The 26,214-nt window shown below is 41.0% G+C and overlaps 1 protein-coding gene across 1 annotated transcript; it reads right to left on the bottom strand.

Moving 5' to 3' along the window:
- Nucleotides 1-253: 253 nt before the first annotated feature.
- On the bottom strand, nucleotides 254-19,272 carry PLEKHF2 (pleckstrin homology and FYVE domain containing 2). The gene is made up of 2 exons (XM_079796707.1): nucleotides 18,944-19,272; nucleotides 254-2,843 (listed from the first exon to the last, which is right to left on the bottom strand). Exon 2 carries the CDS (start codon nucleotides 2,827-2,829, stop codon nucleotides 2,080-2,082), a length of 750 nt encoding a protein of 249 aa, XP_079652833.1. The 5' UTR covers nucleotides 2,830-2,843; nucleotides 18,944-19,272; the 3' UTR covers nucleotides 254-2,079.
- Nucleotides 19,273-26,214: the final 6,942 nt, after the last annotated feature.

Genomic DNA, 26,214 nt, shown 5'->3' with positions numbered 1-26,214 from the left:
CCCTTCCTCTCTGTGAAAAATCAATAAAATATATTTTGAAAAAAATCTGGAAGAAAACACATGGATTCCATTTGCATGTAAAATACATGAAAAGGAGGGAATTTTTGTTCACTGCTCTACTCCGAGGCCTAGAATAATGCCTGGCACAACGAAGGCACTCAGCTGTTGAACGCGGCAAAAAATGCCCATTTCCATTACGTTAGTGAGACGGGGGAGAAAAATCTCCAAGTCACAATATGCACAGAACAGAAGGTAAGTTGCAAGGTATTTTTTATTGTAAAGAAAAGTCAAGAGGCTGACAATGCAAATGTAATCACAGAACACTTCCCCTGGGTTCCTGACTCTGCTAGGCTCCTAGGTACCAGTAAGTCTCCATTAGCACTTCTCGGGTTTCATGGTCCATTTTAGGTATGTTGATTATATGATATATTGCTTAGACACAAAAGTCCATCTGATATTAAAACAAACAAAATTACTGTGCCTTTCTTTCACATTTCCTACAGGGAGATCTACATATCTCAATGCTTTCACAATTTAACAGTAAAATGAGTGCCTTAACCAAACCAAAGAATCCTCCACACAAGTTACTGAGTCAAATCTCTCATAACATATGCTATATATCCAGATTTAAAGGTTTAAAAACAAAAGAATTTAGGATTTAAAACAATCTTTAGACTGATTTTTCATATTTTAAAGACTAGTTACTTGCAGCATACAAATGGAGAGAGTAGTGCAAAATGCATCAAGTTTTATATGATAAATATACTTTCAACCTAATGGCTGCCTCAAAGCAGAGTGAAAAATTACCACTTCTCAAAAGCAATCTAGACTGACTCGGTCAAGTTTCACAATTTAGAAAATCAATTGCTACTCTAGTTCCATACATGGCAAAATGATTTCAGAAACAGATTAAACATACAATTGTCTTACAAAAATAGAAATATTGTTTGGGACTTTACAAAACTTTATAAAATATAACACTATGTTTGTAAATTCAAGATAGTTTCACACTGAAATAGACAATACTTCCATAGAAGTCTACTCAAACCTGGTCTGTCTTGACCATTCTTACATATTATTTCTTCCAAATCTTAGCCCAAGTAGATCTGTGCTCTATCACAGGATTTTAATTCATCATAAGAATTTATAAGATTTTTCATTCTAGAAATAATGTTAAAGCAAATGAATTTATACCTACAAATATCTTACTAAAAACAGAAAGTAATGCAATATGACAATTCTATATTGGATAAATTTCAAACCAAATTCCTAAAAAAGACCTCCTATTAACTTAAATTTTTTGACAATTATAATTTGGTACCTATAAAACAAAAACATAATCATAACTATTTTATGGAAAAATACTTATTCATATAGAATGAAGAACCTCTAAATTTAGTTATTTGTAGCTGTCAGATGACAAGTATTTTCTAATTATACCCATTCATAAACACTCATTTTATCGATTCAAAGAGCACCAGTGTATTTTTAAAACAAACTAAAAAGTGAGAAAGTAGGGGTTTATTTCATGTAACAGTGCTATTATGATAAGGCACCACTTGGTATATAAAAAAGCCAAAGCATTTCTAAATCATGTACTTTTGTGACTGGTGTCTTAACCATTAGATAGAATGGTTAGAAAAAAAGCTTATATTACTAACTAACCACATTATACTCCTTTTTCCATCATTCTTTGCTTTTAGTTTTTCCACATAACAGAACATAGAATAAACAACAATGTAGTACATGATCTGTTATATAAACACCTTTTCCCAATCTTCCAAGAAAATAATCTAAAATTAAACAATAAGAAGCCAAAACTTGATCTGCTATATTTGCAATAGGCTATCCCTGTAGGAGAGTGGGGAGTTGGGGGCTGTGGGGGGAGTGTGGCAGTGGTGGGGTTGGGGTAATGACAACAGGACCTATTTTCTATAGAATATATTGAGGCACATGGGTTAAAAGTTTCTCAGGCAAATGCATGGCTGGAGCAAAATTGAGAGAGTTCAGAATTTTACATTCTCCCCAAAGCTGATTTCTCAGATAGTCACACCCAATTAAATATTTCAAATTATGTCTTTAGTCACTGCTGTCATCGTCATCATCATCATCAGATACATCATTTAAAGGAGACTTTAATGACTGACTGTACGAGTCTGATCTAGTAGGCTGGCATGAGGCCATGTCCCCAGTAGAAAGCAGGTCGTAGCAGAAGTCACATATCCGCACAGGCTTAGAGGACTGGCTAGGAAGAAGAAATCTCTTTTCAGAGCAGGGTCCACAGACAACAAAACCGCATTTCCGGCAATGGTGACGACGATTAACAGGTGTAAATTTTGCTTTCTGACAACGCATACATACAGTTGCCTCAGAGTCAGGAACCCAGACAGCAGCATGTTCATTACTGGGTGTCTTCCCACTTTTGGAGAGTAAATCAGTAACACATTTATTTATATGATTCATCCATTCCGATTTCTCAGTGGCAGTGGCAGCATAAACTGCAAATGATTTAGTTGGTGTCTTGATAAGCCATCCATTCCTCAAGTCTCCCTCATCTTTGATGGAATCAATAGTGACATTTTCCAGGGGAATAATATGTTGTTTGTTGTATTTTTTCTTCTGGATGACAATATTGCCATATACAAGAATATCATTAAATAAGAAAAACTGCCTGGCTTTGGGCTTTTTTCTGCACAACTTAGTCAATACTCCTTCTCCAATAAGAACCCGTCCGGGTATAGTTAAGGGTTGACCAGCTGCTCCAAAACAGTTTTCTACTATATTTATACGCCTAGTATTTGCTTCACTGTTTGCCAAACGATCCACCATCTTTTGCTAATAGCCTTTAAAAAAAGAAAGAAAAAGAAATTAGCATACAGGAGTTATAAATTCATGTAAGAAATTATATAACCTAAAGTTAGTCTAACAAATCATTACTTTCACCTGAAAGGCAAAATGCTCCAAAATTATTTCCCTCTAAGACAACCACTAAGCATACCAAAAGGGCTAATATATCTCAATTTTTAGAATCATCAGAAACATTTATTAACTATCTCCATATAGCACCATACCAGCTAGGCAGTTATTTATAAAAGTATAAACTAACGTCTTACAGACCTAAAGGAACAACAATCGGACAATGACTATAAGTCAACTCTGCAAAATACTAAACAGTTTCATGAAATTTAATCTCAGAGGGATTCTGAACAAGGGGGCCAAATATTATAAAAACTAAGAAAAATGACTGATTTTTCCAGTAAGAAATTATCATTGAGCTAAAACCTTAATTATTATTGAGCTATGACCACTGAGCTAAAGCCTAATTCTTTCACATGGATTACCAGAACTATTTCCTAGCGTCTCCTTGCCTTTGGTCTTGCCCCTAAATCAGTTTTCAGGCAAGGATCTCTCAAATGCAAATTTGGCCAAGCTATTACTCAAAATTTCTCCCCTTAACCTATAAGTGTAGACTCTTTAGCATGACAATTAAGGCCCTCATTATCTGGTTCTTGCTTATCTCTCCTGACTCATCAGTCAGTTTCACCTCAGACTTCATGTGCCAAGAATACCCTACCCATAAGTCCACTTCATCCATGCATGTCTTCTCTCATATTGCTTTATCTTTTACTACTTACTACCCCCCAGCTAACTCTTAGTTATCCTTCAATAATCAGTTGATCTTATTGTATCTAATCTAGGAGCCCTTCCTTAAACTCTGTTAGACTAAGCACCTTCCTCAGTGCTTGCTCTTCATGTTCTATGTACCTTCTAGCTGTCTCTTGCACAGAATACAGTGGAACCTAAAAGGCAGAAACCACCTGATATCTATCTTTGAAACTGACAGACTCTGATAGCAAAGATGCTCAAAAATGTTAACAAGAACATTTTGGAAATATGCAAAAAAACACCTGTATTAATCTAAACTTAATCATAGATTTAATCTCTAGATCCCATGTTGACTTCACTCAAGTTCCAGAGTTGTACGGTATTTCACAGCTACTTATCTAATACACTATACCACAATCAACTCATATTAAAGAGAAAAGCAGGCCCTGGCCGATTTGGCTCAGTGGATAGAGTGCTGGCCTCTGAATTGAAGGGTCCTGGGTTCGATTCTGGTCAAGGGCACATGCCTGGGTTGCAGGCTCGATTCCCAGTTGGGGGCGTGCAGGAAGCAGCCGATCAGTGGTTCTCTCTCATCATTGATGTTTCTATCTCTCTCTCCCTCTCCCTTTCTCTCTAAAATCAATAAAAATATATTTTAAAAAGAGAGAGAAAAGGAGGATTTAAAGTGTAAAGACTAACAGTATAGTCTAAGTTCCAGTATTCAGCTCACACACTGATGATGCTGTAACCTTTCCTGGTCTCCATTATAAAGGAAATAATTCTGATTATTCCTCAATTCTGTCTTACCCCCAATCTTAGGTCCTTGTAAAGTCTTCTTGCCTGCCCCATCAAGGATGGGTTGTGCCCTGAAAGTTATTCCTAAGAATTAATATGATAATGCATGACTCCAAACTGTGATGCCACCCTCTTTCTAATTAAGACAAATCTGCCAGCCAATTAAAGGTCTACTATCCTATTCACAAGTGCATCACAGAAGAGGAAATAAAAACAGCTAATAAACATAAAAAGAAGCTCAATCTCATTCATAATTAAAGAAATTATATTAAAACAGGATATTGTTGCACTTACTGGATTAACAAAAATTTTTAAATTTTCCAAAAACACAAAACTACTGAGGGTGTAGGGAAACAGGTATCCTCAAACACTAAAAAAATACATATGTGTACCCACTGATCTAGGAATTTAATCAAAAGAAATTTCACTCAAGTGTATAAAGATATAGATAGACAAGGATATTCAACACAGTACTGTTTTACCAAAAACTGGAAAAGCTCCAAATGTCCACCAAGAGGAATTAGTTGTACGATTTATGATATACCCATAATAATATGCTATCCTATCTAATAAAATAATAATATGCAAATTGACCATCACTCCACCACACAAGATGGCCGCCCCCCATGTGGTCAAAGATGGCCGCCACAAGATGGCCAGCAGGGGAGGGCAGTTGGGAGGGACCAGGCTTACAAGGGAGGGCAGTTGGGGGGGGGGGGACCAGGCCAGCAGGGAAGAGCAGTTGGGGGTGACCAAGCCTACAGGGAAGGGCAGTTGGGAGGGACAAGGCCTGCAGGGGAGGGCAGTTAGGGGCAATTAGGCCAGCAGGGGAGCAGTTAGGCACTGATCAGGCTGGCAGGGGAGTGGTTAGGGGGTGATCATGTTGTCAGGCAGAAGCAGTTAGGGGCAATCAGGCAGGCAGGCAGGTGAGAAGTTGGGAGCCAGCAGTCCTGGATTGTGAGAGGGATGTCCAACTGCCCGTTTAGGCCAGAGTCCAGTGATCGGGCCTAAGCCGGCAGTCGGATATACCTCGAGGGGTCCCAGATTGGAGAGGGTGCAGGCTGGGCTGAGGGACACGCACGCACACACCTGTGCACGAATTTCGTGCACTGGGCCTCTAGTATGTTTAGAATGAGATCTAAATATAGTATTTAGGTGGGGAAAAACTGAAGATCATGATCTCATTTTTATTTCAAATAGACATCAAATCTAAGATGCTATAGATTTTAATACACACCCTCATTTTATGTGGCACCAAGGCAGAAAAAATGCTGCCAATTTAATCATGGCATACCCTTGATTATATGACATCCCAATTTCAGACATAAACTCTAGTAAAACAATGTTCATCTTTAGACTCAATGAAATATGGTGTAAATGCATAATCATAGACATTTGTAAATATGTAATCATCCATATAGAAAATAAAATTAGAAAAACACCCTATCCTATATAATAAAAGCCTAATATGCAAATCGACCAAACGGTGGAAGGACCGGTCGCTATGATGCACACTGACCACCAGGAGGCGGACACTCAATGCAGGAGCTGCCCCTGGTGGTCAGTGTGCTTCTACAGGGGGAGTGCCGCTCAGCCAGAAGCCGGGCCCATGGCAGCGGCGGGAGCCTCTTCCGCCTCCACAGCAGTGCTAAGGAGCAGCAAGCAGGCAGGCGGAGGAGTGAGGGGTTCCAGACTGTAGAGGGATGTCCCACTGCTGGCTTAGGTGCTCTATAAGTCAGAGAAACTTCTCTAGTAACAAACTATAGAAAATGACCCCTGAAAACAGTCTTCCGAAATCCAAATTTACCACCACAACACTGAGGTGCCCCAAGCAATAAGAACTCTTAACGACTTTTCTGAGTGTTAGAATGATCAGGCCTACCCAAGGATTTAAGTTCTTTGCATATCTTACTCCCTGAGGGACAAGAAAGCAGCAGCAGAAAACTACAAAATGTGGCCCAACAGGAGCAGTCTGCTTTTCTGAGGAAGGAATACTAGTAAACATAGGAAGAGCTGGGAAGAAAGCTTCCCCACCCATTGGTAGAGATGAAATCTTTAGGACTGATTCCAAGAAGTAAAATTACTGGGTCAAAAGGCATAAATGTTTAAGGTTTTTGCTAACTTTTACAAAATTTCCATTCTGAAAGGTAACACCAATTTACCAATCAGCACAATGACTGTATCCATCCCATTTTGTCTTTGAGACAGTATTTTTTTAATGGGACTATGGGTAATTTTTATTTTATTTTCTATTTTATAACTGTATCATATTTTCTAAATGAACAATGAATGCTGTTTTTGTATGTATTGTGGTTTTCCACTTATTCGTTTTTGTTGTTGTTGTTGACATGATTACAGATGTCTACCATTTTCTCGCTTTTTGCCCCCCCAAACTCAACCCCCACCCCACCCCAGGACTTCCCCATGTTATTGTCTGTGTCCATGTGTAATACATATATGCATACACTGTATGTTTTCTGGTTAATCTCTTCCTGTCCCCTCCGCCCACCCTCCCATTCCACTGAGGTCTGTTATTCTGTTCCATGCATCCATACTTATGACCCTATTTTCTTCATCAATTTTTTTTGTTCTTTAGATTCCACTTATAAATGAGATCATGTGTTATTTGTCTTTCTCTAACTGCCTTATTTCCCTTAACATAATACTCTTCAGGTCCCTCCATGCTGTCTCAAAGGGTAAGAAGATATTTCTTATTTTTATTTTTTTAAATATATTTTTTATTTCAGATAGAAAATGAAAAATGAAGAAATCTAAATTTTCAAATACATTAAATGAAAGCTTAAACCAAACAAGCAAAAAGACTAACAATGATATGTCCACACAACTTTTGCATCTTCTTGAAAGATGATGCAATACTTTGGGCAATGCAGTAACTACTACTATAGATAAGAAAACTTGACATTTGGGTGGGGGGTGGGTTCCCCACATCTAGCCACTTCACAGAACTCTAAATTTCAACAGTTTCCCAAATGACTTCCTTTTGTTTTCTTTTCCAGCAAATAGTGTCTGGAAGTCTTAATTCATAGTTAAAAATGTAAGAACCGTAGCAAAAGCATGTCACCCCCCAAATCTCTTAATTTTCATAAAGTCAGCTTTATATGCCAATTTTTAAAACTTAATTCAAAGTTTAAAGTTATCTCCTTTACAAATGTAGACAAGAACTGCATTTAAATTGTCCAACTTCCACCCTAGTCTTGTGGTAACATCTTGTTTCTAAAGTAGTGTTCTTCAGTGGAGTGTCTACCACTTGATAAAAATGTAATACTAGAAAAGTTAAAAACTTTTAAAAAAGAAAAAGAATACTATTTACAATTGAGAAGGGATCCCAACTGTCACAAAATACTATGGCCCAGTTCTTCTTACTGAAAATCAATACTGTACTACTTACCTCATCCTTGAAAGTGAGTTAGAACAAAAAGTCATCTAATTATTTTCTTACATGTACCCATGATATCTGATATCAGTGGGCTTCAGTATTCAACTGTTTGTTATAATAAAAAAAACCCAATGACCTATGAACCAAAAGACCTGGATTCTAATCTTAGCTCAGGCACTGAATAAGAGATTTCACATAAATGACAAATGAAGGAAGAGAAGAGATGGGGAGGAGAAGGGAACAGGTAAGGAGGAGGAGGGGAAGGCTGTGTGGCTACAGTACAGCAACAGCAAGCCTTACTTGACTATGAATTAATTTTTAATCAAAGTTCTGACTATCTTAATAAGAATCAGGATTTTAAAATCTGTGTTACTGCTAAATTGGACTTTATAGAAAATGTAAAACAAATAGGAAAGTAGAGAAAGAAGAGGTAAAAACAAACAAATTACCTGAGGTACATCCTCCCTGAGTAAAATGTGTAAGTATTAGAGCAAACTACACCCTCTCCTAATGCATCTAAGTTAAAATGAACAATTATTCTGAGTGCCTAACATATGCAAAGAACAAGACAGTTCTTTTTTTAAAATATTTTTACTCATTTTAGAGAGAGGAAGGGAAGGAGATAAGATAGAAACATCGATAAGAGATAAACATCAATCGGCTGCCTCCTACACGCACCCTACTGGGGATCAACGATGCAACCCAGGCATGTGGCCTGACTGGGAATAGAACCAGTGACCTTTTGGTTCATAGGTCGACACTCAACCACTGAGGCACACCAGCTGGGCAATAATTTCAATTTTGTTAAATGATCCATTTCACAAAAATTAAACTGAGTCATGGGCTATTTTATCCATGATTTCACAACTAGTTTTTGTAAGAATGCATGTTCTTTCCATTATATTTTGCTACTTTCAGAAATAAATATTCTAGGAATAGTTCACTCATGTGGACTTTATTATGGACTTGGGGAAAGCTACTGATAAGAGAAAAAATTTAAAGCATATGGAAATACGTATAAAGTAGCTCAAAATGATTCTTCAAATACGGAAGTGAAAAGTAAAGCTATGACTAATTTAGGGTGTCAGTACAGGCAGTTTCAAATAGGTTTGGCTTGATAGAGAAACTCACCATGGTATATAACAACAACTAAGTCATAGTTGAAGAGTTTAGAAAATTAATTTGGAAAACCAGAACAGCCACATTAGGAGTTACAAATGGTCTTTCTTTCGAAAGGTAGGAGAGAGGTTAAGAATATGAACCTCAAGTTTTAAACAAGTCCTCTCTTTAGTCTTTAGCACTGAAACCATATCACACAAGGCAAAATTAGTATTTTTTAACTACAACTATGATCAGGTAACTATTCAAAAACCAAAGGTTCTCTGGCCAATCAAACTAAATCCAAATCTTTAACCTGGTATTCAATACCCTTCACAGTTAAGGCCCAGCCTGTCGTCTCTCATTCCAGTTGTACCTCTGTCTGTCTGTTCTCTTTGTTACAGTCGAACCAGACGACCAGCTATTCCCCCAGAATATGCTCTAGGCTTCCTCCCCTACCTCTGGGTTAATATGTCCTCCCTCCCCTGCTATTCTGAAATCTTACAAGTCCTTCAAGATGCAGTCAACTCAGTAGCCTCACAGCCAAATACAGTTTCAACGTTAAATCCTCATACCATTTTATCTGTACCACTTTATGGCATTTACATTCTACTGTTTTATAAAGACTTGTGTACCTGTTTATTCCCAACAGATCTGAAGGTTCCTGAAAACAAGATTATTTCCTACACCCGTGTATTCCCAACAGCACCTACAGAAATGTTTGTGTGTACATGCCAACAGGTGCACTGAGCTGAAGATGCCAGCTGCTAAAGTGGCAGCAGCTTCTCTGCCTGGAGATGGACAGAAATCAGACTTTATTTTTGAATCTATACTAATCTTCACAGAGAACAGGAACCACCCCCCAAACATCAATTGCTTCACTAGATCCACAGATTTTAAATTTTTGAGCAAATGTTCTGGCCCATTTAACTATGGTATAGTATCTAATTATGAATTTCAAGCATTGAGCACAACAGATCTTGTTTTAAGAAAGTCTCAATCTCATGATAATATATAGAAATGATTTCTTCTTTTCTCGCCAAAAAGCACAGCTGTTTAGCTAGCAAATAAAGTGTGCATATTTTCATCATCAACAAAATTCAGATAAAAAACTGCATCATTTCAAAAAGTATTTATGCAGGGGCAGCTGTACAGTGCTGACAGCTATTAGAAACCATTGTATAATATTTGAAAAATAAAGCTGGCAAAGCTCAACTAAAATACTGCTATGGAAATGGTTATTCCATCAAATCCCTAACAAATTTTCTTTAGTATTTTTTCAAAGCAGTTACAATCTGCTCACTACATTTTTTAAAAATATATTTTATTGATTTTTTACAGAGAGGAAGGGAGAGAGAGAGAAAGTTAGAAACATCAATGAGAGAGAAACATCAATCAGCTGCCTCCTGTACACCCCCTACTGAGGATGTGCCCACAACCAAGATACACGCCCTTGACCGTAATCGAACCTGGGACCCTTGAGTCCGCAGGCCGACGCTCTATCCACTGAGCCAAACCAGCTAAGGCTGCTCACTACATTTTTTTAAAAAAATATATTTTATTGATTTTTTACAGAGAGGAAGAGAGAGGGATAGAGAGTTAGAAACATCGATCAGCTGCCTCCTGTACAGCCCCTACTGAGGATGTGCCCACAACCAAGATACATGCCGTTGACCGGAATCGAACCTGGAACCCTTGATTCCTCAGGCTGACGCTCTACCCACTGAGCCAAACCGGCTAAGGCTGCTCACTACATTTTTAAGGCTTTATGCTAGAAAGAAAAAAAGAATGAACGAGGCATTAAGACATATACCACAAGGTTTTTAATATAAAGCACGAGGTAAGTACAATAATAAACATATTAACCAAGTGGTAAGCAAGCTAAAAAGGAAAGAATAAAGGTATGGCTTGGAAAATGTAGCATTTGAATACTTGAGAAAGGTTGTGAACAATAACTGGAACTTCAAAATGGTAAGTTAAAGGCATAAAAGCTCTGCGAGTAAAATGTATTTTTTTTAAGCAAAAGGTCCCATATACAACTGTAGTGGAGGCTGAGAGGAATTATTTAGTAGAAAAACTGGGGAGAACAAGTAAGACAAGAGATCTGGTTGGTTCCTGAGAGTTCTTTCTGAAGCTTTTGGAAGGAGTGGCCTGATTTGAACTGGATTTTTCTAATGAAAGATAAACTGAGAAGAGAAAGTCTGAAAGCAGAACCCAACTACGAAATTATTGCAAAGGTAAAGGGGAAAGTTGATGAGAGTCTGAAGTTTGCAACAGGAGAATAGGTTGGATTCAGAATTGCCCTAACTAAATGTGAAAGAATAAAGCTGAAATTAAATCCCCCAGTGTTTAGTCTATGCAATATGGAAGCTAGTAAAACTGGTAAAAATATTCTGAGTTTCAAGTAGAAAACATTCATTGGCCACTTACTCTTAACAAAGTAATATTAAAAGATAGAAGCACTCAAAACTAACAATCTTTGTGATGGAGAAAGATAGTTATATCCCCACGTTTATATAAACAAGTAAATATAACTCATGTTTTATACATTTTCGTGTGTTTCTGTAGGAAAAGAGGATTATGGAAGTAATTGATTGATAAGGAAGGAAAAAAAATAAGAAAGGGGCTTTAGTATCCATGTAGTGTGCTACGGACAGAGGAATATAATTAACTCAAATGTGTAAACTCAAAGTCTAAAGGAGTAGAGGAGAAACAAACCAAAAACATTAATTTTAATTTTTTAAAAAAGTGATGAAGCCTAAGGGCCAAAAGGTTTAGTTGGGAGGTAATTCTAACTGGGGGAGAATTTAGGAAGAACTCTTAAATGACTAGAAATTCAAGATGAGCCTTAAAGCAAAAGTAGTTGGTAGGGGGTGATGATATGTAAATATATTCTCCAGAGAGGACACAGTTGAGCCCAGGACCAGATGAAAACATAGCGGTAGAATAGAAATCTGGTAAGATGGGGAAAAGCCAAACTACAAAGGAAAGTAAGCATCAGGCAGAAAAGAAAGGTTTTTAAATAGGAAAATATTAAATCAGTACACAGAAGCGGTACACAGGACTGGAGAGACTATTAAAGAAGCAAAATTGAAGGGGAAAACAAGGTATTACAACAGTCTATAAGTGAAAGGTAATGAAAGCCTGAACCCCAATAATTGACAGCAGAAATAAAAAGGGGAAGATGTAGCCCTAGCCGGTTTGGCTCAGTGGATAGAGCATCAGCCCGTGGACTGCAGGACCCAGGTTCGATTCCAGTCAATGCCTGGATTGTGGGTTCAATCCCCAGTAGGGGGCATGCAGGAGGCAGCCAATCAGTGATTCTCTCTCATCATTGATGTTTCTCTCTCTCTCTCCCTCTCCTTCTCCCTTTCCTCTATTTAAAAAAAAGGGGGGGGGGAAGGTGGGATGTAAGAGATTACTGAGGTATAGCATTTATGATTTAGGAACCAACTGAATAGGTGGATGAAAAGTGAGTAAAATGTCTTCAAAGATTGAAGCATAAGCCATTGGTCAGGTGCTAGTTTTGTTCCAAGAGGGAGAAGAAATCAGTTTGGGACATCTTTGTCTTGAAGTACTTTCAGGGTATCCACAAGACAAACATCTGTCAGTCAAGTAGAAATACCAGGATGAGCAGGGAGCTCCAGGACAGAAAGGGGTTTAGTAGTCATTCACAGAGCTGGCTGATGCTGTGGAAGAGAAAAGAGGGACAAGAACGAAACTTTAGGAAACACCTAGTTTAGAAAGGAGAGAAGCAAGGTAAGAGAGAAGGGGAGACAACAGAGCAGTACAAAACACTTCCAACATGCTTTCACATGTTTCACAAGTCTCAGAGACTAAATAACCTTATTGTGCCAAAAGGTCATAATAAGCAGTGAAACACATGGAAAAACCAAAAAGTAATGGTAACATATAATAAAATATTTCAGAAAGCAGTACCCTTTGACCTTTCAATTTTTAACCACAGAAATTTATGCTGAGAAATAAACTATTGTGGGGGTGGGAGGAAAGGGAGAATACTACATATAAAAGTTTTCCCTTTGGCATTAACTCTGAAAGTGAAAAACAGAACCCAAATTTCTAGCCACAGAAAGGAATGGATAAATATAATGTGAAAAAGCCAAATATCATAAAAGAAAACATTTTACCACATAAAATTTTAAAACTTCAACACTGTGGGGAGAAAACATTAAAGAAAAACATTTGCAGGCATATAGATCAATGGAACAGAAGAGAGACCCCAGAAATCAACCCAAGGCATTAAGCTCAATTAATATTTGACAAAGGAGGCAAGAGCATACAATAAAGACAGTCTCTTCAATAAATGGTTTTGGGAAAACTGGACAGATAACATGCAAAAAAATGAAACTAGACCAACTTACACCATACATAAGAATAAACTCAAAGTGGGTGAGACTTAAATGTAAGATGTGAAACCATAAAAATCCTAGAAGAAACCATAGGCAGCAAAATCTCAGACATCAGTCGTAGCAATATTTTTGTGGATATATAACCTAGGGCAAAGGAAACTAAGGAGAAAGTAAATAAATGGGACTATATTAAAATAAAAAGCTTCTGCACATCCAAAGAAATCATCAACAAAATGAAAAGGAAGCCCACTGTATGGGAGAACATATTTGGCAATGATACATCTGATAAAGAGTTAATATGCAAAATATATAAGGAACTCATACAACTTAACAAAAGGAAGACAGACAATTCAATTAAAAAATGAGAAGGACCTAAACAGACACTTCTCCAAAGGGGACATAAAGAAGGCCAAGAGACATGAAAAAATGCTCAAAGTCACTAATCATCAGAGAGTTGCAAATTAAACCGACAATGAGATATCACTCACACCTGTCAGAATGGCTACCATCAACAAATCAACAAACGACAAGTGCTGGGGAGGATGTGGAGAAAAGGGACCCTTAGAACACTTGGTGCGATGCAGAGTGGTGCAGCCATTATGGAAAACAGTTTGGAGTTCCCTCACAAAATTAAATATGGACCTGCCATTTGACCCAGTGATCCCACTTCTAGGAATATATCCTAAGAATCCCAAAACACCAATTAGAAATAATGTATGCATCCCTACATTCATAGCAGTGCAATTTATAATAGCTAAGATCTGGAAACAGCCCAACTACACATCAATAGATGAGTGGATAAAAAAGCGGTGGTACGTTTATACCATGGAATACTATGCAGCAGTAAAAAAGAAGGATCTTCTTACCCTTTGAGACAGCATGGAGGGACCTGGAGAGTATTATGCTAAGCGAAATAAGCCAGAGAAAGACAAGTATCACATGATCTCACTCATGTGTGAAATCTAGTGAACAAAATAGATCCAGAGACATAGAAGCATGGAACAGACTGCCAAATCTCAGAGGGAAGGCAGAGGAGACGGCTGGGAGGGAAGAGATCAACCAAAGAACACGTATGCACACATACATAACCTATGGACACAGACAATATGGTGGTGGAGGCTGGGGCAGGCTAGAAGGGGTCACTGGGGGAAAAGGGAGACACGTAATACTTTCAACAATAAAGATGTTTTTTAATTAAAAAAAACATTTGCAACATATGACAAAATGTCAACATTTTAAATATATAAAGGGTTCCTATAATCAATAAGAAAAAAGGAAAATATCCCAAAAGAAAAATGGGTAAGATACAAATGGCAATTCCAAAAAAACAAATGAAAATTACTAGTAAAAAAAAAAAGGGGGGGTTGCCTCTTCATGGTAACTGAAGAAATAAGTTAAAATTATGTATTTTCATCTAGAAAACAAGTACTTAACAATCACCACAGCTGTGACTTTTTTCAGGGGTGGTAGGCAGGGACAGAAGTAGAAAAAGTAAGTGGTGACATTTACGAGTTGAGAATTGACCAGTTATAAACAGCAGGTCAAGTAGAGGAGAACTCCACAGTGCTAGTGAGTGCACAGAATGTAAACTACCAGGTTCAGGATTGCAAAGAAGGAAGAAAACTAACAGCCTGGGAGGGACTGGAGGTGACAATGAAGACAGAAAGCTTGTTCATCAAGTATGATGCCTTGAATCACCATCTCTAGCCACAGAGCTTAAGACTAGAGGTAGTTCTGAATGATGACATGGTTCAATAACACCATCACCCATGCAGAAGGTGATGTCGAGTGCAGGTCTGAAATAAATGTAACTGCTACTTTAACATGTATGCTCTTCAGTTCCCTCCACTACAAATACATCTCTTCCAGCCTGAATGAAAAATAATTTGCCTGCCACTTAACCTCTCTGCACTTTATTCTACCACAAAATGAAGATAATAAGGAGATAGGAGATTGAATTAAATCAATGGTTCTCAACCCCAATTTTTTAAAATCATGGGAAAAAAAAAAAAAAAAAAAAAAAGGCAAAACTACTTCTTACCCAAACCCAGTAATTCTGATTTATTTATTCTAGGGTGGAGGTTCAGGCATCAATATTGTTAAGAAGCTACTCAGGGAATTTTAATGTGCAGCCAAGTTTGAGAACTGAACTAAGTATCTCCAAAGGTTACCTCCCTTTTAAAATTAAAATCTACGCTTCTAAATAATTCAGTCACTGCCCTAACCGGTTTGGCTCAGTGGATAAAGCGTCAGCCTGCGGACTCAAGGGTCCCAGGTTCGATTCCGGTCAAGGGCATGTACCTTGGTTGTGGGCACATCCCCAGTGGGGGGTGTGCAGGAGGCAGCTGATCGATATTTCTCTGTCATCGATGTTTCTAACTATATCCCTCCCTTCCTTTCTGTAAAAAAATCAATAAAATATATATTTTTAAAAATAATAATTCAGTCACTCTGTTAATCTGTTAATATAACTTATTAAATACTAGTAGCCCATTTGCAGGAAGAATCCTGCAAGCGGCCGCCGCACCTGCACCCTCGGGCCGCTGCTACCCGCTCCGCTCCACCCCGCCCCACCCCGCCCCGCCCAGGCTTTCCCTCTGGCAGCCACCTTGCTTTCTGCTTTTCCTCCCTCTTCTAAGTTGTCTTCAGTCTTCACTCCTCCCTCCCTCAGCATATGCAACTTAACCGCCATCTTTGTTGGATAATTTGCATACTCGCCCTGATTGGCTGGTGGGCGTGGCTTTTGGCTGGCAGGCGTGGCTTGGGCATAGCGAAGGTGCGGTCAATTTGCATATTACTATTTTATTAGGTAGGATCATATACAAGGCACTTCCACAAATACCTTAGTAAATCCTCACAACCGTGAGGCAAATATTTCTGTGTCCACTTCACAAATGAGTCCAGTAAAGCTCAGAGAAGCGAAGGGACTTGTTCATGAGTCACAAGCTAGTAAAGAGCAGCGATAGAATTCAGGTTTGCTGTTTTGATCCAATCCACTCTACACGCAATTTGCTTTCTCTAGCACTCTAGACCCAAATGTCTTCGATTATCTTCCCAGGACCTACCAAATTGAGAACACCAGTTTGTGGTTTATGGATTCACTGGAGAGAAAGTTATCATGGGTAGGGCACGGAATTTACCTCAAATTTCTACAGTAATTTCATGACAGAATTACAGAATACCTTCACCTACAGGGGTCTTACAACTTATAAAATAGCACTCTGCAAGCATATCTATGAAGCACATTTTATTCGGTTAAGCCAACACGCACATTGCTATTAAACACACAGCTGGTGTACAAAGCTGACTGTCAAAGATAAATTTATCAATAGAAAAGCATTTCTTATATGCTTTCCATTAAGCAAGGCAAAATCCTAAGACAATTCTGACAAAACAATAACTGGTAGAAAAAATGAGATCTACTCTATCAAAGAGCTTAAATGTATAAGCATAACACAAAATGTTTAGACATTAACTCTATTTCCATCCAGTGCAAATAAATTCAACTGTACTTTAAAATTCTAATTATTATCCTTTTGTTGACCCAGGACTTCTTTGTTGTTTACATTTCAGTCCATCATCTACTTGGCAATTCCATAAACATTCAAGTTGTGTGTCCCCAAGGCCAAAATTTGAGTTACCAAGGTAAATTCTCAAAAAAAAAAAAAAAAGGAATCAGGGAATATTTAGCTACTATGACCATGAAAATTGAAATAAACTCATGCAGTATGTTTACAAGGAACATGTGTGTACCCATCCACTCAAACCTTTCCTGAGCATGTGCTGTGTTCTCTGCACACTGGGGTTGGAGAGGCAAATCAGACTGGCAAAGCCTGCAAGGAGGTGCCATGACCGATCGGTGTCATCTCTATTGGATGTCATGTGATAAGGGAATTATTCTTGGGGAGAAAATGGGGTTGTGGTTCAGTAGAACAGGGCAGGAAAGGCTTCAAAGAACACAGAGGCTTAAGTGAGTATTTTTAAGAGGAAAATTTTCAGTACAAGAACCCTTGTAAAGCAGCTCTTTAGAAAAGAAGTACTTAAACTGAGAAACTAAATTAAAATCGGAAAGAGCAGCGAGACACAAGGTGGACAGACTGTTCCACAGGAATGAGTTGTGCATTCTACAAAATCATGCCCCAGGAAAGATGAGAAGGCTTCAGAGCCGCAAGACCTGAGCTAGAAACCAGTTTGGCTACTAGATTTGTAACGTTAGCTAAGTCACCTCACTTCTACATAATTCTTCATCCAGAAAGACAAATATGTATAATGGCATTTACTTGACAGTGAAGCAAAACAAAAAGGACACTTATTTTTTTTTTTTTAAGAAATAAGGAAATCAGCAATCAAATCTGAGCATAAGCTATATCATTACCCATAGATTAAGAAGACACTTTCTTCCAGGCAGGTTTTGGGGTTTTATCATCATGATAGGTCGTTAAGCGTCCTGTTCGTTTAACAGAACTTTAAAAAGCTAAAATGCCTGTATTCAAAGAGAGCAATTCATGTTCCTTTACTGGATATTCAAGTAAATGCATCTGTTTTGATGCCTGGGTCAGGACACCAGTTTTTATTTTACTTTTTTGAGGCGATTACATGTGCTTTCCAAACAAGTAACTTAATACCCTTCACCTGGAGAGTGCTGTCAGGATCCGAAGAGATTAAAAATAGAAGCCTTGGTTAATACCGAATTAACCTAAGGACCCCGCCAGCTAGCAGAGTCCGGGCAAAGGTCAGCGCTCAGACCCGGGCCGGCGCGCGCCCCAAGGAACCCAAGAGGAAAAACACTTGGCAGCGTCAGGATCCCTGCGCCTTCGGGGAGCAACCCGTGCCTCCAAGTCTGAATCTCTCTTTCAGGAGCCTCCGCGGTCACGTCCTGAAACACAACCAGGAGGCACTGACCAACCCCCGTACTCTGTGACCCTGTGAATGTCAGAGAAAAGGGAATGAGAGAACCCCCACTCCTCTCCAGCGCACACGCCTGGTTGCCATCACGTACCCACCCGAGTACCCAGAGCAACAGGAACAGCACGCTGCCGGCCCTCCAGCAAGTTTTCAGGGGAACCTAAAATTTTAAGGACCGCCAAACTTTTAGATCCCAAATCAATCACGTTGCAAGAGCCATCGCTCCTATCAGAGCAAATCCTGCCATTTTCTGCCCCGAGTCACTTCAAATAGGCTGTTCCAGTCGCAACGTCCCCGGATGCCCAGGCTCGGCAAACTTTTGGGACAGAAAGATGTTGGGGCGCCGAGACGCCCCCGAGGCCACGACTGGGGACCCTTAGTCCTCTCGCCCCACAACTTCTAAGCCCGACCTCGGGGCCCCTCGGCGCGTCCGCCGGGCCCCCGCCCCGCGGACCCACAGACCGGCCCGCAGCGGCGCGGAGCCCCCGGGGCAGCTCGGAGCCCGGCGGCGGCGGCGGCGGCGGCGGCGGCCAGCGGGGCTGCGCGACCGGCCTGGGCGCCGCGGGACGGCCCCAGCGCGAGGGGAGCGGCCCGGGAGCGCCCCGTTTCTCACCGACCCCAACATGGCGTCGGCCGCCGCCGCCCGCGACGACGACACCTCCCGGCGCCGCGGACGGCCCGGGGGCCGCGGGGAGAAGAGCCCGGAAAGTTTCGCTTCTCCTCTCCCGACCCGCCGGGGGGCCGGCGGACAACCCACCCCGCCTTCACCTACCCTGGCGGGCGCGGGCAGCGGCGGCAGCAGCCAAGGTCCGACTCCTCCTCGTCCCGAGCGCCGGGCGCAGACTCTGCCCGCTCCCCGCCCCGGCCTCTTGGGGTGCGCGGCCAGCGGGCCCACGGAGCCGGCGCGATCCGGTCGCGGCGGGCGGGCGGGCGGGCGGGCGCGCGACGGGCGTTGCCGCTCTCAGGTGACTCTCCCGCCCTCCAGGCGAACCCCACCACGGCCGCCGGGGCTGCCTCTCCCCTGCGCGCGCACGGGCGCGCCACCGCCCACACCCCAGGCGCGAGCGCGCGGGCGCGAGCACACCCACACCGCGCGCTCCCCGCCCTTTCCTGCCGCTTCCCTCGCCCCGCCCTCGGGGCCCCGCGCGACGCGCTCGAGGGGGCGGGGCCACTCGGAGGCCACACCCACCGAGGCCTTCAGGCCTGGGATTGGCTCCCCGGCGCAGCGTGCGGAGCGCGCCCGGGAGCAGAGTGCATGCAGGTGAGCGGTCTTACCTGGCCCGCCAGCCTTTAAAAAGGATTGTTCGCCATCTAGCGAGTTCTTAGGGAGGTTGGAGGGACGGAAGGAGGGCTGGGCCTCCCAGGAGCTCGAGAACTTTCTGCAGCCGGAAAAGAAAGGCTTTGGGTTTAGATACCCAAAGGCGCTGGGTGGACCTTTGTTTGCGGCTCCCACCTAGCAGGCGATCCCTCTCCGCGCGTCTTCCGTTCGCTTTCCCTGAAACGGCGAGGGCTTGAAACCCAGAGAATTGCTGCCACACTTGCCCCGGCTGCTCTGTACAGCCCACCTCCGCCTCTTTTTTTTTTTTTTTTTTTAAGTGCGTGGCTTTGTTCCCTTCCTTAGATCTCCGGTCCTTCCAAAACTTTTCTCTGCGGACGCAAAACCTCACCCACTACTTCACGTCCCGGGAAACGGTGATGATAGTATGTAAGGTCGAACCAGCCCTTTTTCATTTATTACAACAGCAACTGTTGGCTAAGCGCGCGGGAGATTTCTAGGCGAGACAAAGAATTTAGGATGGGGAAACGGCACCCTCACTTCAGGCCAAGTGTGTAGGTGGACATTAGATTTGGGTAAATGTATCTTCCCCATTTGATCTCTTTCAGGGATCCTTTACCTTCGTTTGATTGCATCTGAATTAGAGCCGCCAGCAACAAAGGCTCATGAGACTGAGCACCCACCGAGGGAACGTGAGCGGGTCTTGAGTCTGGGGTTCTAGCCGCTCCAGGTCCTCGGCCTCCCATCCTCCCCTGCTCCAATGTCTCAGAAACAAGCACTTTTTAAAAAATTAGTAACTAGGAAAAAAAAAAAACTGGCAAGGGCAAACTTTTCTTTAATGGGGAAACTTATAGGATCACAACCACACAAATCTTTACAGGCGTTTGTCATAGTTGTCTGTGTAGAGTAGTATGGATGACTTCATGCAACCATACCCGACCCCACCTTCATTCATCCTCACACCCCTCTACATGCAGGGCAACATCTATCAGTGGAAAAGAGACGGATTTTATTATCTCCAAAATAACTTTAAATTTTGAGATTAGGAATTGCAGTGTCTCCTTGGTTGTTGCTGTTTTTTAAATGTATTGGGGTGACATTGGTCAACATGAACATGTAGGTTTCAGGTGTGGGTTTCTATGTTACAAGATCTGTGTATTGCACCATGTGTCCACCACCCAAAGTCAAATCTTTTCCAGTCACCATATCTTAGGACCCCATTGGTTATTAAGGTCTAGTATAGAGCATTAGTCACCAAACATTCTTGGTCACTCACCCATCAGTAAAAATACTTGCCTCCCACCCCCCTTCCAATGTACTTATCTAGTTTACCCTAAAGAGCATGGACTTAGAAGTTAAAATGTATTCAGCTTGCTACCAACTACCTGTGTCCTTAGCCACATCCAAATAGTGCCTTAGTTTCTTCATTTATAAAATGAGGATAGCCCTAACTGGTTTGGTTCAGTGGATAGAGCCTTGGCCTGCGAACTCAAGGGTCCCAGGTTCGATTCCAGTCAAGGGCATGTACCTTGGTTGCGGGCACATCCCCAGTAGGGGGTGTGCAGGAGGCAGCTGATTGATGTTTCTAACTCTCTCACCCTCTCCCTTCCTCTCTCGCCCTCTCCCTTCCTCTCTAAAAAAGTTAATAAAATATGTTTTTTTAAATGAGGATAATAAAAGTATCTATCCAACAATGTCATTATAAAGATTAAATTAGTTAATGTTTGTAAAGCAAAGTGGTAAGTGCTATATAAGTGTTATATAAAGATTATCATGTAAAATATATATCAATTATATATTAATTATATACAATAATTATATACCTAATATTTAGGTATATTACAAGAAAAAAATCAGTAATCATGATTCAAAACGTGTGTGTGTGTGTGTGTGTTTTCTCAGCACTTTGCATATTCTGTTCCCTTCCTGGGCTGGGTAGACCCTATTTGGAGACCTTTGACTTAACGCTGTGCTGCAAATACAGTAGCCACTGTTGTTTTCTAAATTAAACATCCAGTTCCTCAATCACACTGACCACATTTCAAGGACTTAAGAACCACAGGATTGGTGGACAGTGCAGATATAACATATTTCCACCATTGCCGAAAGTTCTGTTGTACGGCACTGACAAAGCGGGGGGAAAAACAAGGTCTCAGGCAGGAGGATCTACTGTGGGACTGTGTTCAAATCAAGCAATACGATCTCTCTCTGGGCCTCACACCTCCTCTGTAAAATGAAGATTTAAAAAAAAAAAAAAAGGAAATACCTCATGGATGGCTGAGGGAAGGAAATGAGAAAAGGTGTGTAAGTCTGGCAGAGAGCCTATAAAATAAAAGAACTTGCAAATGTTAATAGAATTTGAGTGTAATCCAATTCTAAAAATCTGAAAGGCTAAGATCTTGTTATATCCTTGATTCTACTGGGTAAGTTTGTCAAGAATACTACTGATTTTGGAAAAGACATGAGTTTAGTTAACTTTTAGTTGAAAATAGCATTCAAGAGAAAATGGGCTTTACTTACTCCTGATTTCTTTGTCTTCCCCACCCATAGACCCTGGTCTTTTCCCGAGTCATGCCCATCTCAGCGAATGGCCCTGCCATCCACAAACCTGCTGAGTCATTGCCATCTCATCCTCTTTGCCATCTCCCCATCCAATCCCTTTGCCTCCAAAATATTGTAGGTTCAACCTCCAAAACACTCCTCCTCTCCTCTGCCCGTCTGCACAGGCCCACACAGGATGGCGTCCCTCCCGGGCAGAAACCCTTCTGTGGCTCCCCATGGACAGCTTTATACAAGGCTGGTAGGACAACCCTATGGAAGAGTGCCTTTCACATGGGAGCGTTGCAAACGCTATGTTTATTATAAATATTCTCAGGTAGACTTTAGAGAAGGGCCTTGTTCCAATAAAAGTATTTTACTACAATTTTCCAGTGACATGGAAAAGTCTTAGGGAGTGGATGCCTTCTACTCTCTCTAAAAAATCAGTGAAATGAATATGCCCTGGTGTGATTAAATAAAATACATTTCTGCCCTAGCTGATTTGGCTCAGTGGATAAAGTGTTGGCCGGCGGACTGAAGAGTCCCAGGTTCAATTCCGGTCAAGGGCACATGCCTGGGTTGTGGGCTCATTCCCCAGTGGGGGGTGTGCAAGAGGCAGCCGATCAATGCTTTTCTCTCATCAATGGTGTTTCCCTCTCTCTCTCCCTCTCCTTTCCTCTCTGAAATCAAGAAAAATATATTTTAAAAAAAGAAAAACAAAAAATAAAATACATTTCTTAAAAAGAGAGAGAGGGAGGGAGGCAAAAGAGACATGACAATTAAATGCCATGCCTGAGCCTAGACTAAATCCTGTACAGGAAAGGGAGAATGCAACAAAGGACATTATTGGCAAAATTAGAGTATGAACATAAAATTAGATAAAAGGTTATACCAAAGTTAAATTTACTGTTCTGGTTATATAAAAGAATATCCCTATTCTTAGACTCTCCACATGAAAGTATTTAGAAAAAGGACCATGATGTATATACTTTACCCATGATTCAGAAAAAATTTCACATAACATATAATTTAAATATCCTAATATATAAAAACCCTGGGTTGTAACGACCAGTAATGACTGGAGGCTGACCAACCAGAAGTCAGTGCTGGCCCCGCCCCCAAGCAAGTGTTAGGGGCAATCAGGCAGGCAGGCAGGCAGAGAGGTTAGGGGTAATCAGGTAGGTAGACCAGCGGTTAGGGGTGATCAGGTAGGCAGGCAAGTGGTTAGGGGTGATCAAGTAGGCAGGCAAGTGACTAGGGGTGATCAGGTAGGTAGACCAGCGGTTAGGGGTGATCAGGTAGGCAGGCAAGTGGTTAGGGGAGATCAGGTAGGCAGGCGGCCCCTCGCAGGGCTGGCCCCGCCCCCCAGCAAAGAAAGAGGGAGGCCCAGGCCAGCCAAGCCATTGCACCCCAGCCTTTCACCTACAGACGGAGGCCACCAGTGGCAAGGGCGGGGAGGGGGGGCAGCACTGCACAGATGGCAAGCAGTGGCAGCGGCGGGGGTGGGGCCAGCTGCCTGCAGCCAGGGGAAGGAAAGCCCCGATAGGCCCTGATCTCAGGCCAGGCCTAGGGACCCTACCCAAGGGGTCCCAGATTATGAGAGGGTGCAGGTCGGACTGAGGGGACCCCCCCTCACCCCGAGTGCACGAATTTCCATGCACCGGGCCTCTAGTTGTATATAAAAGAGAGAAAACACCTACATAAATGATAAAACAGCCCAGCTGGTGTGGCTCAGTGGTCAAGCATCAACCTATGAACCAGGAGTTCACAGTTCGATTCCCAGTCAGGGCACATGCCCAGGTTGCGGGCTCAGTCCCTAGTGTGGGGTGTGCAGGAGGCAGCCAATCAACGATTCTCTCTCATCATTGATCTATCTCTCTCTCCCTCTCTCTTCCTCTCTGAAATCAATAAAAAATATATTTTTTAAAAATTATAAAACAAATGGTGTAAAATGTTAGTAGGTAAATCTGAGTAAAGAGTATATGGGTATTCTTGGTACTGTTTCTATTCTTGAAAACTGTGTCTAAGTTTGAAATTATTTCCAAAAAATTTTTTAAATATATATATATATATATATGATAAAGCACTAAATAAACTATACTAAATAACTCAAAACAAATGACGTTAGTTGTCTTAACTATCCACTCTCAAAATAGGCCCAAACTAACAACTACATGATTTCTAAAAAACAATACATTTTATGCTTTTTATCTAAACAAAAAGTGATTTTACTTTTCTCGCAGAAAAAAAAAGAATGCTCCCTGGCCATGGGAACACAGCCTGTCATGGACATTTGTGGCTTTGCTGGCCACTGTGTCTTACAAACCAGTTTGGCGCGATCACATTCGCTGCAGGTCCCGGGCTGCAGGAAGTGGGAACAGATACTACGTAATTTACAAATAACATTCACTATGTAAAGAGAATAATCCAAGGTATAACCACACCCCCAAACTGCAGAATGGCACATTTTTTGCTCTGAAGCAGGAAGACCCTGAGGCACATGGAAATACAGTTCAATGCTGTTTTAGCAGACAGCCTTATGGTCACCAGTTAGAAGATTATTTAGAAAAGTTATTTAAACTTTTGTATAAAAAAGGCATAAACTACACAGCTATATTAATCTTACCTTTGCTAGGATTATCCATGATTTTTTTTATTCTTCTCTGTAATTTACCATCTTCTATAATAAGTATATATTATTTTATTTTTTTTAAAGCCCAATCATGGGTAAGTTTTATTTTAATGTTATTGTTTTTAGAAAAAGGAGGAAGGGAGAGAGAGAGAAAGAAACATGATCGGTTGCCTCCCACATGAGCCCCAACTGAGGATTGAACCCACAATCTAGGTATGTGCCCAGACCAGGAATTGAACCCATGACCTTCCAGGGCATGGGACGATGCTCCAACCAAGCCACACCAGCCAAAGCCAGGGGTAAGTTTTTCAACGAAGTAGAAATCATATTCAAGTACTCATACACAAAAAGACACAATAGCTGCTTTATTCTATAGAAAATCCCTAAATTATTTACATATAACCTTCCCTGCCAATAGAGGGAAAATATACAACAAATGCCTTGCTCCTCAACATTAACTTCTGTAAATGACAAATAAAACATAAACCTCAACAAGCAGTCATTGGAAAAACTTACCTTCTATAATACTAGGTTAAATAAATAAATAAATAAATAAATAAATAAATACATAAATAAATCTAGGTAGAAATAAGCATACAACCTGGCCACCAGTGTGGCTCAGTGGTTGAGCATCGACCCATGAACCAGGAGGTCACAGTCAATTCCAGGTCAGGGCACCTGCCCAGATTGCAGGCTTGATCGCCAAAAGGGTGCATGCAGGAGGCAGCTGATCAATGATTCTTTCTCATCACTGATGTTTCTCTCTCTCTCTCTCTCTCTCTCTCTCTCTCTCTCTCTCTCTCTCTTTCTCCTTTTCTCTCTGAAATCAATAAAAATATTTTTTAACACATTAAGCGCCATGTCAGTCACCGGTGACTGACACTATACTTTCTGTCCAGACCAGTCAGTCACTGGTGCCGCCAGCATATCGGTGAAATCAGGTATCGCGGGCTAAACGGAAAGGAAGACAAAATAGGCTTGGCGCTTAACGTGTTAAAAAATAATTATATACAACCTGCAAAGTTAGAACACTGTATTAAGTTAGTAAAGTGCCAGATTAAATAAAATTCAACAGAAACTTTAAATTTAAATATTATCAGAAGAATCTATTTCAAGAAGCAATGTTATTTTCTAGAATACTGGTATAGATAGATCATTCATATTTTTATGTAAAGAAAAAAATTCAAGCATGATATAATTAAAATTCATTTCTTAAAAAAAAGTAAAAAATTATATAGTTTAGAGCCAGATAGGCCTGGGTTCACATTCTAATTCTGCAATTTATTAGCTGTATAACTTTTTGTAAATGACTTAACTGTTCTGTGCCTCAATTTTCTTACTAGTAAAATTTGTAAAAGTGGGGAAAATAATCTCTACTCCCTAGGATTATAAAGATAAAGCATAACAGAAGTAAAGCAAATAAATATAAGTAAACTAGAAGCCCGGTGCATGAAATTCGTGCACAGCGGGGGGGTTGTCCCTCAGCCCAGCCTGTACCCTCTCCAATCTGGGACTCCTGGAGGGATGTCCGACTGCCCGTTTAGGCCCAATCCTGGTGGGATTGGGCCTAAACGGGCAGTCAGACATCCCTCTCACA

Source organism: Cnephaeus nilssonii, assembly GCF_951640355.1.
Source record: "Cnephaeus nilssonii genome assembly, chromosome: 18".
NCBI classification, from domain to species: Eukaryota; Metazoa; Chordata; class Mammalia; order Chiroptera; family Vespertilionidae; genus Cnephaeus; species Cnephaeus nilssonii.
This window is presented reverse-complemented; position numbering and strand designations above follow the sequence as displayed.